The sequence below is a fragment of the Rattus rattus genome, chromosome 1, assembly GCF_011064425.1.
Source record: "Rattus rattus isolate New Zealand chromosome 1, Rrattus_CSIRO_v1, whole genome shotgun sequence".
Taxonomy (NCBI): domain Eukaryota; kingdom Metazoa; phylum Chordata; class Mammalia; order Rodentia; family Muridae; genus Rattus; species Rattus rattus.
In genome coordinates, this window is record NC_046154.1 from 46,647,798 (window position 1) to 46,664,258 (window position 16,461).

At 45.4% G+C, this 16,461-nt stretch overlaps 1 protein-coding gene and 1 pseudogene across 1 annotated transcript in view; one reads left to right on the plus strand and one right to left on the minus strand.

The window, feature by feature from the left end:
- Positions 1–14,379, plus strand: part of Zyg11a (zyg-11 family member A, cell cycle regulator) — a 35,339-nt gene extending 20,960 nt beyond the window's left edge. Inside the window, 10 exon segments of the mRNA XM_032889116.1 lie at positions 1,789–1,965; positions 3,854–3,918; positions 5,162–5,261; positions 5,350–5,403; positions 7,377–7,538; positions 7,637–7,687; positions 10,514–10,708; positions 12,199–12,260; positions 13,157–13,254; positions 14,360–14,379. Coding sequence (XP_032745007.1) covers positions 1,789–1,965; positions 3,854–3,918; positions 5,162–5,261; positions 5,350–5,403; positions 7,377–7,538; positions 7,637–7,687; positions 10,514–10,708; positions 12,199–12,260; positions 13,157–13,254; positions 14,360–14,379 — 984 coding nt within the window.
- LOC116885389 lies at positions 620–1,067 on the minus strand (annotated as a pseudogene).
- Positions 14,380–16,461: the final 2,082 nt, after the last annotated feature.

Consider the following 16,461-nt stretch of genomic DNA (forward strand, 5'->3'; position numbering starts at 1 on the left):
GTCGGTCGTGTTCGATCTCTCTCTCTACAGCCGCTCGACCTGAAGGATTGTGTGACGTACCAGTAATGTATTTTATGCCACAGTGTTTAAAATAATTCTCATATTCTGATGGATACATACATATATTGAAGTGTCATCAGCCTCAATCTCTAAAGGAATCTCCAAGAGAGCCACCGTCTCTCAGTGCGTAATCTCAGAATCATTCCTTTCAGAATCCAAGGCAGAAGCCCCTTGGAATTCTGCATCGCCCGCATGGTGTATTAGCACATGTACAAATTTTTATTTTTAAGTTTCAGATTCTATAAAATGAAGCACGTTCTGTGACATTGTTCTCAGGTAACTCTATTAAACATAATCTGTATTTTTTTTTTAACCTTTTCCAAACTTTATTCCCAGGTGTCTTCAGCTTAATTTGCTGCAAAGAATGAATTAAGTATAAGCGAAAACCGAAAAGAGCTGCAGTGTCCAGGGGGCTTGGGCTTAAAAATATTAGATATCTAGATAGATTTTGTCAGATCCATAATAAACAAAATTCTTTTAAAAAAGGAGCCATGATATAAAACAGCAGCTCCTGTTGTAACTTCTGCCAAGAGTCACCTTCTTCAGACGTCGCTTAAATTCAGTTTGCCGCATTCTTAGCTTCATCAAAATTCTCCACCAGATCTGGAACTTCATCATCCTCCTCCTCTCCAGTAGCAAGTGCTACTTCTCCGTCCACAGATTGTTCGGTCAGAGCTACAGCCGGTCTCCTCAGACTGGTCAGACCGTCTGCACCAAGCTGGTTTAGGATGCTGGGAAGCATTTCTGTCAGCTGCGTTGCTCGGCGTGGCCTGTCATGGGGAAGGTGTTTGCTGCCAGAGACGCCTGGACTTTAGGGTTGTTAAATGGACCACTGTTCCTTGGTTTGTAAACATGTTCACCTCTTCAATACCAGAGATACTGTTTACCCCTAACTTCTTTAAGGAGAACTGCAGTTTTTTATCGTCTGCTGTGGCTGTTCTGGGAACCACCTTCTTCTTTCTAGGAGCAGTTCCTGTCCCACCAATGCACGAGTGTTTCCTGGTCATGATCGTTTCTTTCATCTTGTCAGAGTGGAAATGGGGCCGCACGGGGTTCTAAGGTTCATGCTCAGGGGGTCTCGGGCAGACCAGCTGAGATAAGGCGCACACACGCGGGGACGCCCATAATCTGTATTCTTAACTCAGCATAAGTCTTTTAATCTAGGAATTTAATAGCCTGCCATTCTGTAATTTCATCATAAGATGGCCCTGTAGGCTTTAGAGCAGATTCCTCTGAAATTTCTTCATGCTTCACAGGATTGTCTTAAATTTTGTTTTATTGTTTGTAACTTAGCTAGGATGTTTTTCAGTCATTTCCTTATCTAAGTCTTCTTTCTTCTGATCCCTCCTAAAAGGGACATATAAAATTGTAATTGTCACTGAAAACAAAAATTCTTTGTATGTTGAGAAGTGAAACAAAATCATAGGGGATCCAGATGCATTGTGTCATTGCATTTTCTCTTTTTTTAACATAAAAGATATTTTTCTTTTTAATCTCTCTCGTCACTTGCCTGTTGTAGACTTTCCCCCCCAAGCACCAATGTAGATTCAGGCCCTCGTGGCCGCCCACTCTCGGGAAGGTGGCGCCCGGCTGCCCTGAGCTGCCACCTGTTCTGGCTCCGGGCCTTGCCAGCTTTTCCCATGGGCACAGGCTCAGTCCCTCTGCAGCTCCTGTGAGGTGCACTAAGGCCCTACAGTCGAATCCCACTAAAAGCAAATTTATCTTCAGCTTGTGGCTATAGGAATGAGGAACCATCCGTTGGATCTGCCAGTGCAGTTCACCGCCAGTGCTTGTGCCCTCAACCTAACTCAGCAGGGCCTGGCCAGGGGAATGCCTGTCCGCCTGTTGTCGGAGATCACCCATCTCCTTTTCAAAGCAACGGAAAACTTCCCCTACTACCAGCAGGTAATTTGAATCAAATGCTTGACTGATTTTTAACCTTAGAACACATTTATGAATATATGTATTATTGAATTGCAGTTTTTAAGGATAAAATGGGACTTAATGTTATAGAAAGAAGCAGGAAATATGGCTAAGAAATGAAGCTGATAAAGCTTGGTGACCCCCGACCTTTGAGAGGCAGAGGCAGGCAGACTTCTGTGTTTGAGGCCAGCCTGGTCTACAGAGTGCGTTCCAGAACAACCAAGGCTACACAGAGAAACACCATCTCAAAGAACCAAAAATACAAACATAAAGACAAAAGCACTTGCTAAGAATCATCTATTAACACATCAGGCGAGATGTGGTGGTGCCCACCTGTAATCCCAGCACTTGGGAGGGGGAAGGGTAGGATCCGATGTTCAGACCAAGGTCAGCCATGGCTACGGGAGAGCCTGTCTCTAACAAACAAAAGCCCCAGCAGGGGAGAAAGTTGAGTTGGGGCCAACAAGATGGCTTAGGAGGTAAGAGTGCCAAACCTTAAGACCTGAGTTTGATCCTTGAGACACACATGATGGAAGGAGAAAACTACCTTCCAGAAGTTGCTTCCTGCTCCCCGTGCATGTGTGTGCTAAAAATAAAGGCCATGAAATGTTTAGCAGCAAATTTGATTCCTTAGTAATCAAAGATATCTTAGGTTGTTAACGGCAAAGTCTATGAATTTTTTTCTTTTTTGGGGGTGGGGACATGTATAGCTCAGTGAAAGAGGACTTGCCTAGCATATGTAAGGCCAAGGCCCTGGTTTCCAGCTCGCTCCAGTACCAAAAACCAAAGCCATTACCATTGAAAGTTCTTGGGCTGGCAGTGTAGCTCGGAGGAATGGGCGCTTACCCAGCATGCATGAGGTTTGTCTCAGTTAGGGCTTCTTTCTCTCTTCAGTTTTTCGAGACATGGTTTCTCTGGGTGACCCCGGCTGTCCTAGAACTCCCTCTATAGACTCAGCTGGCTTTCAACTCAGAGAGATCCCCCTGCTTCTGCTTTCTTCTGAGTGCTGGGATTAAAGTTGGGCGCCATCACCACCCAGCGATGTAATGTACTTTTTAAAGGACTCCTGTCTGACAAGAAAGAAGTGAACTACTGCTACGTGAAACATAGGGTGAATCTAAAAAACACGAGTCAAGCAAAACATACTGACTCCATTTAAATCCTATTTCTGGCAGTAGCTAAGGTAAAGACATCTGCCACCATCCTGGTAACCCAAGGCCAATCTCCTGGTCCCACATGTTGGAAGAAGAAATGGATTGTACCAGGTTGCCCTCTGACCTCCATGTGTGTGTGCTATGACGTGTACATACAGACATGTATACCCACACACACACATTCAGACACACACCAAGTTAAAAATAAGAGTTGGTTCTTAAGCTCATCAGTCATGTCAGCCGTGTGTGTGTGTGTGTGTGCCTGTGTATGTGTGCCTGTGTATGTGTGCCTGTGTATGTGTGTGTGTGCCTGTGTATGTGTGTGTGTGCCTGTGTGTGCCTGTGTGTGTGTGCCTGTGTGTGTGTGTGCCTGTGTGTGTGTGTGTGTGCCTGTGTGTGTGTGTGTGTGTGTGTGTGTGTGCCTGTGTGTGTGTGTGTGTGTGTGTGTGTGTGTGTGTGTGTGTGTGTGTGTGTGTGTGTGTGTGTGTGTGTGTGTGTGTGTGCCTGTGTGTAGTATGATGTGTCAGATCTTGGAGTTAGAGACAGTCGTAAGCTGCCGTCCGGGTGCTGAGAACTGATCCCTGATCCTCTGAAGAGCACTCGGTGCTCTCTTAACCGTGGAGTCGTCTCTCCAGCGGCCAGCCACCGGTCTTAACCTGCTTTCAGAATGGAGTATCACATTTGCTTATGAATGTTTGTCCTTTGTTCCCTAAAAGTTACAGAAGAATTGCCTTCTCTCCTTAACCAGTTCCAGGATTCTTATGGACGTTCCGTTTGACAGGCAAGTAAAGATAGAGCGTCATCTGACTGAGCTTGGGCCAGCCTCACTGGTGGTCCTGGCTTCGGATTACTAGTGTAATGGGGGCCTGCCTGGTTAAGGCTGAGGTAAGGTGTTGGGCAGAAGGTTTTCTCGAGCCTCTTTCACAGAGTGATTGGTGGCATCCTGGCTACACAAATTCAAGGGACTCCAGTGGGGCTAGGAAACACCAAGCTCTTCTAACCCTCCTCCTTCTGCACAGAACTTCCTCTTCTGTAAAATAATGGCTTTTTAAGAGGATCAGATAGGAATATAGCCGTGCTTTGAAGTGTTGTGAAGAACTTGTTTCTGTTATTTTTAGTTATTCACATTTTTTGAGATTGTCCTTCTGAGGTGTTACATAGCTATTTCTATTGAGGTTTTTGGAACCCTCCAAATACGTGAGCGTAAACATTTGGGGGCTGTTGCCAGAGGGCAGAGCAGTGAAGTCTAAACTGTGCGGGCTGATGGAGTGAGCCGCTAAGGATGGGTGATTTTGTTCCTGCAGCATTTTGGTACTATTTACAATTCAGCTTACAAATTACACATTGCCTTGTTTTTCTTCAGTCTTTTCGGGGTATAGATTCCCCCCACCCCCCACCCCCCATGAACTTTTTCTGGACTGCCCATCCCATGTTTTATTTATTTATTTATCTATCCCTGGAAGGCACTTCTCTTGGGCTTTCTCTGAAATGTTCTTAATTTTTTTCTTAGTGTATGTTGTATACAATACTGGATTTCATTGTGGTGTTTTCATACCTGTATAATATATTTAAGTTATATTCATTTTCCATTGCTCTCTTGTTTCCTTCCAGCCTGAGCCTCTTTTTCACAGCTAGTCAGTCACCCTTCTGCCCTTCATGTCTTTGTGTGAACCAGTTAGCTTGATTCAATTAGGAATACTTACAGGAGGATGGGTGAGGGGTTTATTTAAAAGGAGGGGGCATGGGCAGCTTAGCAGGGGCCACACCACTGAAGAAAGTGTCCTTCCCTCTGCTCTAAGCCGTTAACTGGGTAGGCTTAAGGGATGGGGCCCTCTGAGGCCTCTTCTGTAAGCATTTAACAGTGGGGAGCGTCTCAGAGGAGCTGGGCCTCAGGAGCCCCTCTGCTGTCAGTCTTTAACCACGTGTAGACTCTATGGAAAGAGAATAAAGGATTATTTCCGCTTGTTATTTATAATTTTGTAAACTTTACCTGATTGTGAGGAAAAATATGTCCTGCCTTTCAGGTTTGATGCTGCCAGGCTTGTTCTGAGGTGGGTGTGCAAGCGTGAGAGCCCAAAGGTGCAGACGATGGCAGTGAGCATCACCTCCATCCTAGCCCTGAAGGTGGGCGTGGGCCACAGTCGCCATTTCTGCCCCTCCCCGGGCTTGGGAGAACTTTGGTGATTCACTTGTGCCTTCTGTTTGCTTTCAGCTCTCCCCTGAGGAGATGGAACAGTTCCAGGAGGAGCTTGCTTTAGCAGTCAAGGTGAGCTGCTAGGCTGAGGTGGTCACCGCCCCTCCTGTCCTACTCTGCTTGCTGGGAATCGATCCCATGGCCTTGTAGCGGAAGCATATCCTTGGCCCTTAATAACTGAGAAAATAGAAGAAATTTATCAATGTGGTTTTTAAGTCCTTTTATTCTGTAATAAATAGAGAAGAGGTTATGTGAAGTGCAGCAGTGTTTGAGTGGGAAAGGCAAAATGGAGGGTCAGATCCAGCCGGATATGAATCAGATGAGGCACTTTTTTGAGGGAGTTGGGGGTTTGAGACAAAAGTTTTCCTGGCTGTCCTGAAACTCACTTTGTAGACCAGGCTGGCCTAGAACTCACAGAGATCTGCCTGCCTCTGCCTCCAGAGTGCTAGGATTAAAGGTGTGCACCACCACTGCCTGGCAGATGCCACTTTCTTGAATAATATAGTCATAATCTAGGAGAGTGAAAATATGGCACCTTAATATTGCGGCGAATAGGAACTAGCACTGGGGAAGACAGGAGGGTTGCAGAAGAGATAGAGCAAAAACCTCCTGACACTCAGAGCGGGCTGGAGAAGTGACAAAGTGGGGAAAGGCACCTTGCCACCAAGCTTAACAACACGCATTTGCTCACTGGCCCCATATGGGAGGAGAGAACCAATTTCTGAAAGTTGTACTCTGACCTTCATACATACAAGGTGGCACATGCATTCTCAGGCACACGCACATGCACATGTACATGTATGCACTCACACAATAAATAAAACTGTAATTTAAAATATACTTTTAAAGACAATGGTTTAAAAACACTCGAGCCCAGGTCTGGCGCTCAAGCTCTTTGTATGAGGGGTAGGTACCTGTTTTACAGTGAGCCAAAAGCCCTGTGTTCTGCTCTGTCACTCTCTGCTTTACTTCCTGGAGAAAGGGTCTCACGCTAAGGGTGGAGCTAGGCTGGCAACCAGCAAACCCCAGGTTTTTATATGGGTGCTAGAATTCAAACTCAAGTCCTGATGTTTACTTAAGAAACAGCCAGATGTGAACCCAGTATAAAAGGGACTGCTTGCCCCTCATCACTCTCTTTTGCCCTCTTTCCTCTCTGTTCCTTCTCTCCCCATTCCCCTTCCCCTCTCACTCTCCATATTTTCATGGCTTGCATTTAACCCCCTCTTACTCTCCCCCTGCTCCCCTCTCCTCCCTCAATTCCCTTCCCCATGCCCTAAATAAACTCTATACTGTATATACCTTCCTGTGCTGGTACCTTAGGGGGAAGGGATGCCTCATCCCTGGTTTCCTTTTCTTTTTTATAAAATACAACAAGAAGTACTTTTTTTTTGAGACAGGGTCTCAGTATGTAGCTTTGGCGGACCTGGAAGTTGATATGTAGACTATGGCGTAAAACTCTGCCTTTCTTTGCTGGGATTAAGGACACGTGCCTCCATGCTTAAGATGTACTCTAGCCTGCTGGGCAGTGATGGTGAATGCCTTGAGTCACGGCACTTGGGAGGCAGAGGCAGGCAGATCTCTATGAGTTGGAGGCCAACCTGATCTACAGAGCAAGTTCCAGGACAGCCAGGGTTAAACAGAGAAACCCTGTCTCCAAAACAAAACAAACAAAAAAACCAGAAAGAAGACAGAGAGAAGAAAGTGTCCTTATTCACTGAGCTAACCAGATGTGGTGGTGTACAACTTTAGTCCAGCACTGGAGGCCAGAAATGGGATTCTTTGAGTTCAAGGCCACCCTGGTCTACATAGTGAGTTCTAGGACAGCTAGGGCTACCTGGGAGAACCCTGTCTCAAAACAAAATGCAAGATTTATTTTATGTATGTCTGGGATAGGTATTTGTGACCAGGCTGGGACTAGAACTGAAAGGCTTCATGTGTGCTACAAGTACTCTACGAACCAAGCCGTATTACTAGCTCCACTTGTAGGACCCTCTTCCCCTTCTTACACAGAAGTGAGTAGGTTTAACTCTATCTCTGGCTTTTAGGAACTTCTAACAATCATCAGACAAAAGATGGCTGAGAATTTAAGTGATGTCACTCTCTTGTTTACTCTGAAAGCGCTTTGGAACCTTACGGATGAGTGTCCATTGGCCTGCAAGTACTTTATTGAAAATGAAGGATTAGCAACCATCGTCCAAGTCTTAGAGGTGGGAGAAGGCGGGATTGCGTTTTTTTATTTCTTTTCTTTGTTTTTTATTTCTTTTTTTTTTTTTTTTTTTTTTTTCGAACTGGGGACCAGACCCAGACATTTTCAGTGTCTGCACTGAGCTAAATCCCCAAAGTGCTTGGACTTTTTGCGTTTTGATATCAAGTTCTTTTGACTTAATTAAAACTCAACCTGGGGATTTCTTTCTTACAGACATTTCAGTGTCTGCAGTACAGGCAAAGTGCTTGGACTTTTGGTAAAACAAAAATTGAATTGAAAAATTAAAACTCATACAGCACCTACTTTGTGATGGGCACTGCTGTAGTCAGTTTAAATGCATAGATTCATTTAATTTCCATTAAATTCTGAGCAAACATACCTTGTATGGTAATTCTGTTGCTGTGAACAGCCTACATCTTAGTGACTTAAAATAGTAGCTGTCTGGGGCTGGAGAGATGGCTTAGTGATTAAGAGTACTGGTTGCTTTTTTAGAAGACCTGGGTTTGATTCTTAGCACTCACATAGCAGCTCACAATCATGTAACTCAGTCCTGGGGGATCCAGTGTCCTCTCCTAGCCTCTGTGGGCACTACATGCACATGGTATACAGACATACTCAAAATAAAATCAAAAGTTAAAAAAATAACGGTAGCTCTCTTATTTACTGAAAACTCTGTAGATGTATTGTACCCAGCTGTAACTCCAGTTCCAGGGAGGAAAACAAGTTTGAGGCCAGGCTGGGCTCCATAGGAAGATCCTGACTCAGAAATCAAAACCAACCAAATGAGAGAGACTAGGAAACAGCTTAGGACAAGAACGTGAACTTGAATCCCCAGTACCCAGGTAAAGAGCTGGATGTGGTCTGTAATCCTGGCATTGGAGACACAGAGATAGGAGGGAAAATAAAATAAAATAATAAAATAAAAACAAAAACAAAGGCTCACAGCCTAACCAGTCTAGCCAAATCTTTTGTGCTCTAGGTTCAGTGAGGAATCTTGTCTGAATAAGTAAGAAGATTGATTGAGGAAGACAGCATATGTTGACATATGTTGACCTCTGGCTTCCATACACATGTGCACTACACACACACACACACACTCAGTCACTCTCTCCCCTCAAGAACAAGTGGGCCTATAATTTGGTGTCTGCAGTTGTGCTGGTCTTGAGGAGAGATTTGTGTGGCTGAAATATCCAGATGACCTGATCCTGCTGTCAGATGACACTGTGGTCTGCCGAGTCTTGTGGTTTACGAACCTCAGAGTGGCAATGGAGGGCAGGACCTCACCTACAGGACCTTCCCAGACCCTGCTTGTATCCTGCTTGCTTATGTCAACCAAGGCAGTTGATAAGATCAAGCCGGGATCAAGGGCAGTGGTCATCCCTCACGGGAGGAGCAGCAGAATCCCATTGCTAAGGAATGTCAGACACAGTTATTTCCGCGCTAAGCAGAGTTGTGTGTTCTGACTGCACTCCGTCTACAGTGTGCAGGCAGGAACCGTTTGTCTTTCCTTGTTGGAAAGAGGCGGAACCAAAGAGCAAACGCAGGTGGGCGGCCTGGCTCCAGACTTTCCAGTGGGAGCCCACTGGTCCTCAAGGCACTTAAATTTTCAGAAACTTCTAAAACCATTTGTCTGTGCTGCCTCTTGATCAAGATATTCCATGGTTCAGAAATTAGGAGTGGCTAGAAGAGTTGGGAATTTGGAGGAAAAGTGGGAAAAGGGAAAGCAGTAGAAGATAATCTCAGGAAGATGAACAGGAACCTTGTATGTCTTAGATGGGAAACGCCTTATATGCTAATACAACAGTTCTTTTGTCCTCCTGGGAGCCTGGTAGACTGCTAAAGACCTACCAGAGCGTTTGATCATCAGTTCTGCTAGTGGAACTTGTGTCTCTTTGTTGGGAACTAATGCGTTATTATCCAGGGCTCAGCTGCAGAAGGAAAGACTGAATAGCTTGGATCCCAGAAAGAGGCCAATGGCTGCCTCAGACTGGCCCTGAGGCCTGAAGGAGTTGAAGTGCTAACTTTACTTTTTATCGTGGTTCACTTCACCCCTCCAGGCCTTTGTGCCTCTGAATGCAAAGCACCTAATGGGTGAGGCTTCAGAGTTTAGATCTCTTCATGCAAACCTCTCCCCTCTGGTCTGAGCAGGTCCTACCACTTCTTCCTTCCCCACCAACAGAGGGTGGTGACTCGGGTAGGCTGTCACATCATATACAACCCACAGAGTCTCCACTGCCTCAGAATGTCAGCAAGGATGTGCTTGGAGAAGGACAGCCACATTTCCAGGAACTTCAGACATCCTTTAAGAGTTTAACAGGAAACTGAGATCTCAGTCCTGCAGCCACAGGAAATGAATTCTGAGTGAGGCTGGAAGTAGATTTGCCTCACTGGAGTCTCTGGATAAGGATGTGACAGTGTGAGCCCTCATGGTAGAGACCCAAGCTGAGTCATGCCCTCTCTCTTGCCCCACAGGAGCTGTGAGGTGGTAAAAACATTATTTTAAGCCAGTAAGTTTGTGGTGATTTATTACACAGCATAGAAGATAATGTAATCTGTTAAAGCCAACAGGGCAGCAGTTTTCCTTTTTAAATTACAATGTTAATTAATGTACATTGAATTAACCCCAGCAATGTAAAGCATCTGGCGAGGCCTAGATTTGAACTCCCTAGTTCAAGCAGTTAGTAGCAGTGCAAACCTGACAAGTTTCTTCGCAGGATTGGACATTAACTGAGAGAGAACACAGACAAAGCTGGTTTGTCTTCCTCTCTCGCTGTGCCTAGCACTTAGTAAATGCTCTACTCCTTGCTTCGATCGTGGTCCTCAGGACAGGGTGGGATTTGGGTAATAAGCCAAGTTGGGAGGGAGGTGGGGAGCAGGGGTAAGTGCTGGGACTCCTCGTGTAAAGGGAGCAATGGGGAAGGTGCTAGTTCCTCATCCTTTTCCTGTCCTGCTGTGCTCTGCCCTGCTGCCCTGTAGAACAACATGGCTGAAGTCAGAGAGCTCTCTCCCGCACTGGTGACAGAAGATTTGATGGAACACATCGTCAGTTTGCTCCACAGCAGCGACATAGAAGTGAGCTTCTTGGCTGCAGGAGTAATAGCCCACCTGACCTGTGACAGACAGCAATGGCTATCCCGAGGCCCGCAAAGGCGCGCTCTTCTCCAGGACTTGGTACAAGAATCAGTCTTTACAGAATCCAGAGTAATTTCTTAGACAACTTATTTTTCTTGATCACGAGTTTTAGAAAAACTCTGCGTCTAGTGAGTTGCCACTCATCCCATTAAATGTTATTAGCAATAATTTCTTAGTTTTTCTGTTAGGATTTTGTTGTTTATTTTTGAAATACGTTTCTTTGTGTAGCTCAGACTCTGCTTAGATGCATGTGTGTGTGTGTGTGTGTGTGTGTGTGTGTGTGAGAGAGAGAGAGAGAGAGAGAGAGAGAGAGAGAGAGAGAGAGAGAGAGAATATACTTCCTGTATGCAAGTGCTTGTGAAAGCCAAAAGAGGGCATTGGGTGTTGGAGTTGCAGGCGGAAGTGAGCTGCACAAAGTGCTTCTGGGAACCGATCTTTGGTTCTACAAAAGCAATGAGTGCTCTTTTAACTGCCAAGCCATTTCTCTCACATCTAAATGTTTGTATTTTCACGTTTTCCTGGGAGCCAGTGAAATGTGTAATGAGTGGAATGTATCAGCTGGGATTTCAGGTTGGAGAGGTGTGGATTAGGTGTCCTTAGGCAGAGCTTACACAGAGAAGAAACTTCTGTTTTCATGGAAGCAGCCAGAAAGGCTCAGGGAGCCCAGTGAAGGAAGAAAGTGGGGGCAGGGCTGCCTCAACGTGGAGCATTTAGATGTCCTGTTCAGTGTGGTTTTCCCACCCTTAATGGCTCATCAGGTTGCCCTGATCAGAACTTTTTTGGGAAGGTCAGGCTCTGCTAAGCCAATCATTTGAGCCTTTCAGCCAGATGCCTGGTGGTTTTGTTGTTTGCTTATTCAAACATGGCCTCACTCTGCAGCCCAGGCCGACCTGGGGCTCCTGGCAGTCCTAGTTCCTAGAAGAATTAAGGAGGCAGGTGGTGGTGCACACCTTTAATCCCAGCACTTGGGAGGCAGAGGTAAGCAGATCTCTGTGAGTTTGAGACCAGCCTGGCCTACAGAGTTCCACGACAGCCAGGGAAACCCTGTCTCGAAAAACAAAACAAAACAAAAAAGATTTAAGGAAAATGTATAAGTAAATGCACAGTCAGCCACTATCTCTAAAAGGGGGTCTTTGCTTTGTTTAAAAGATTTTTTTTTTAACCTTTTAGGTTATATGTATGGATGTTTTACTTACATGTATGTCTCTGTACCATGTGTGCAGTGTCTGTAAAGGCCAGAAGAGGGCATCAGATTGCCTGGGAATGGAGTTACAGATGGTTGTGAGCCACTGTATGGGTGCGGGACCTCTGGAAGAGCAGCCAGAACTCTTAACCCACTGAGCCTTCTCTCCAGCTCTGCTTTAAATCTTTTTAAAATCAATCCCATTTTAAAAAATGTTCAAATATGGATACTTAGAAGTAATGTGAAATAGCCTATTGTGGTTGTTATTTTTTTTTTTTTTTAAGTAATAGAATTAGACAACAGCACACACTACTCTTGGTTTCTCCCTCTCTCTTTTGGAGTACAGCACTTAACCGTCCAGAATTGGCCAAGTTCACGGTGTGACATGTCAGCATTGGTGACCTACAGGTAATTTTAAAGTATTTGGCGCTTCAGTCTTGTTCTTCTGTGTACTCTGCAGTGATACAGTGATAAGGTATTATACCAAGTGGCCTTGTGCTCAGATCCTGTGGTTCAGATCCTCTTGGATCTGAAAATTCTAAAAGCTTAAAGGTTCAGTTTCCTTATCAAGGGAGACAGTGTGAAGTTTTCCTCCCTTCCTTAGATAAGGGTCTATTGCTGCAAGGAAAACACCATCACCACGAAGCAGGTGGGAAGGAAGGAGTTTATTTGGCTTAAACTTCTTTTTTTTTTTTTTTTTTAAAGATTTATTTATCTATTACATATAAGTACACTGTAGCTGTCTTCAGACACACCAGAAGAGGGCATCAGATACTGTTACAGATGGTTGTGAGCCACCATGTGGTTGCTGGGATTTGAACTCAGGACCTCTGGAAGAACAGTCAGTTCTCTTAACCACTGAGCCATCTTTCCAGCCCTTGGCTTAAACTTCTACATTGCTGTTCATCATGGAAGGAAGCCAGGACAGGAACTCCAGTAGGCCAGGATCCTGGAGGCAGAAGCTGATGCAGAGGCCATGGAGAGGGCCGCTTACTGGCCTCGCCATGGCTTTGTTCTGCTTGATTTCTTATAGAGTCCTGGACCACCCAGGGATGGCACCACTCAAAATGGGCTGCCCTCCTCCCCCATCACTTATGGAGAAAATGCCTCACAGCTGATCTGTGGAGGCATTCCCTCAACTGAGGCTCTTTCTCTCTGATGGCTCTAGCTTATGTCAAGCTGACACACAAAACTAGCCAGTACACCCCCCTATATAGACTGCGTAACAGAACAGACCCTCTAGGGAAAATACTGAAACTTTTTATATCCTAGAGTCCTAAATTGGCATCTTTGTATCTTTTTAGATCTTTTAAAGCATTTCCCCCACTCCTTGTCAACTTCTCTCAGCCAGAAGTTCAGCGCTGGGCACTGTGGGCCATACATCATGTTTGCAGTAAAAACCGTATGTATTCAATGTACATTCACAGCAGTTGTTTTCCAGTTAATATCCTGTGTAATGAGTGAGTTTAGAATTGTTTTAAGACAGTGTTCTATCTATCGAACAAACAAAAAAAGTAAAGCGTGGCAGTGGTAGCACATACTTAATTTTGGCACTTAGGAGGCAGAGACCACGGTGGATCTCTGAGTTTGAGGCTAGTAGCGTGGTCTACACAGTAATTTCCAGGAAAGCCAGGGCTACACGGAAAAACCCTGTCTCCAAAACAAAACTAAAACTAAACAAACAAGCAAGCAAAAAAAAAAAAAAAAAGCAGGAAAGAAAAGAGGAACTCTTTCCTGGGTCAAGGGAGACAACCCAGTTGGTAACAACACTTGCTGAACAAGGTTCACAGCCTGAGTTGGATCCCCAGAACCCATCTGCCTTTGTCTTTGTCTCTCTCTCTCTCTTTTTTTTTTTTTTAGATTTATTCATTCATTTTATGTATATGAGTACACTGCAGCTGTCCTCAGACACACCAGAAGAGGGAACCAGATCCCATTGCAGATGATTGTGCATGTGGGTGCTGGGAATTGAACTCAGGACCTCTGGAAGAGCAGTCAGTCCTCTTAACTGCTGAGCCTTCTCTCCAGCCCCTGTCGTTGTCTCTTACTGTTGTTCTTTTACTGTAAAGAGACACCCTTGGGCTATAAAGAGAATGGGCATCTAGCTGCGGGGGAGGGAAGCTCCTGAGCTGGAGGGAGTTGGGGCAGGGGAGGAGGTGAGAAGGGTAGGACTTTGAAATGTATAGTGTATTTGTGATCCTGAGAGAGCCCGTAGGCTAGCATGAGCTTTGATATGCTAATAGGCACCAATGTAGCCGTAGGTCCCTTCTGCTAAAGGTAGAGGAAATGATTGATTCCTTTTGGTAGAACAGTTTCACAAGGTCCTGGGAAGTACTGGCCTTATCTTACTGCCAGAAATCCACCTGTAGTTAAGGTTGAGTTCCTTGGACTGCTCTTTGGAGTTGGTGAGTTGGAGTTCCCTTTGGACATACAAGGAACCAGCAAAAGCAGTAAGTCACAACTGCTGAGCCATTTCTCCAGCTCTGGTGTGCTCCTTTTCCTAAAAGCTAGACCTAAAGAGGTTTGAAGCATAGCCTTGTCTGGGAGAAACACACTACAATGACCGTCTGTGGTTTCGTCATGTCTAATTACCGAGGAATTGACTCATTTTTACCTGTTAATTCCTAGGCCTTAAAGACTTCAGTCTTTCTGCGAATGTGGTAAATTGTGAACATTTAAAATGCCAGTTGTCCATGGAGTGTCTGTTTTTCTTCTAGCTAGCAAATACTGCAAGCTGTTGTTAGAGGAAGGAGGACTACAGCTCATGTACGACATCCAGGAGCACGATCAGGCCAGTGCCCAGGTGAGGCAGATGGTGTCCTCCATCCTGAAGGAGTTCAGGATGCACTTCACAAGCTTCCGGAGACCCCCACAACCCCAGCGCCCTTTTTGACCTAGGGCCCTTTTGCGGGTGCTGCTTCTTAAAGACAGGACTTTTGTCTCTTGAGTAATGGGATTTTGAAACCAGTTTTTGGTTTACCAATTGTTGGCATTTATTAACTGACTGTCTTTTGCTTTTCTCTGTGGCAAAAAGATTGGGTCCTTGGCTGGGCGGTGGGAGGCAGAGAGACAGGTGAATCTCAGTGAGTTCAAGCCCAGCCAGGACTACACAGAGAAACCCTGTCTTGAAAAAACAAGAAATGATTGGGTCCCTCTTATTCCTTCAGAACAGGGGAGAAAACTTTAGAGAGACCTTGGTGTTGTTCATTTCCTCAGCTGCTCCAGGTTAGCAGTGGCCGAGTCTGGCCTTGAGCGCAGCAATGCTACTGCTTCAGTGCTGGGGCTGCCAGACCCTGACAGCTTTAACTTTCTTTTGTTTCTCCTCCAATCTGAGGAATCAGATCGTTGAGTGTGTGTGTGAACGTGTGGGGTTGAAGTGCAGGCCTGGGGCTGAAGACTGAAGTGAGAGAAAAGAGTACATTGGAAATCCTCACTTTGGAAAAGCTATGTCCAAAGCTGAGAGAAAGATGAAGGGCCCCAGAAAGGCTGCAGAACGTTTCAGTGGATGCTTTTCCTAATGTGGACACAAAAGGGGGTGGTTTTATGAGAACCAGCCCTGGCAGTAATGAACACCATCTGCAGTTGTGCCCTGCAGAACCATTGAGAAAGTAAATAGTAAATTCCTCTTTGGATATTAGAGAGCTTTTTTCTTTAGATTCTCTCTCTCTCTCTCTCTCTCTCTCTCTCTCTCTCTCTCTCTCTCTCTCTCTCTCTCTCCCTCCTCCTCCCTCTCTCTCTCTCTGTCTCTCTTTTCTGTGTGTCTGTGTCTGTGTGTTAGTGGCCTGCATGTTTGGGCACCATGTGTGAGTCTGGATTTCACCAAGATCAGAAGGCAGTGGATCCACTAGAACTGGAGTTAGGATGGCTGGGAGCTACCACTTGGGCATTGGGAACTAAACCCCAGTCCTCTGAAGAGCTGTGGATAAACTTAACTACTGAGCCATCTCTGTAGGCTGTATTAGAGTTTTGTGCCTTTAGCTAGTGTGGTATGGACCTAAGTCATTACTCTGTGCACGTGTGTTTGTGTTGTATCCATGCATGCGTCTAAGTAAAATGCCTGCAGAGACCAGAAGAGCATTGAATTTGGAGCTAGGGTTACAGACGGTTATCAGCTGGGCTGGGGACCAAGCTTGGGTCCTCTGCTCAAGTAGGAAGCACTGTTACTCACTCACTCTTACCCATCTTTCTGGCCAAGTCTCTTAACTGGAGTTGTACCGTAAGCCCTCTCTGAGCATCAGTTGAGGAAGGAACTCATTCTTAACTATTCCAAGCCACATTCCAAACTACAATCCCAGCAATGAGAAGGAACAGGTAGATGGATCTGAATAAGGCGCCTTGGCTACGTATCACCTTGCTTCTGCTCTTCACTGTCTTAGATAATAAGGTTCTTAGTTTGTGAACCTGGGTCCTAGTACCTGGGAACACTGTATTCCCTTTGCTAGCGGGAAGGTGTGAATGGGAGTATCTGGTGCGTCCGTTGGCATTTCATCTAGGCGCCTCCCCACAGTTGCCTGGCAATAGCCAGGTGTTCCTGACTCACTATAAAAGGGGCTGCTTGCCCCCTCCTCTCTCTCCTGCTTTTGCCCCTTACCCTCTTCACCCTCTTTCC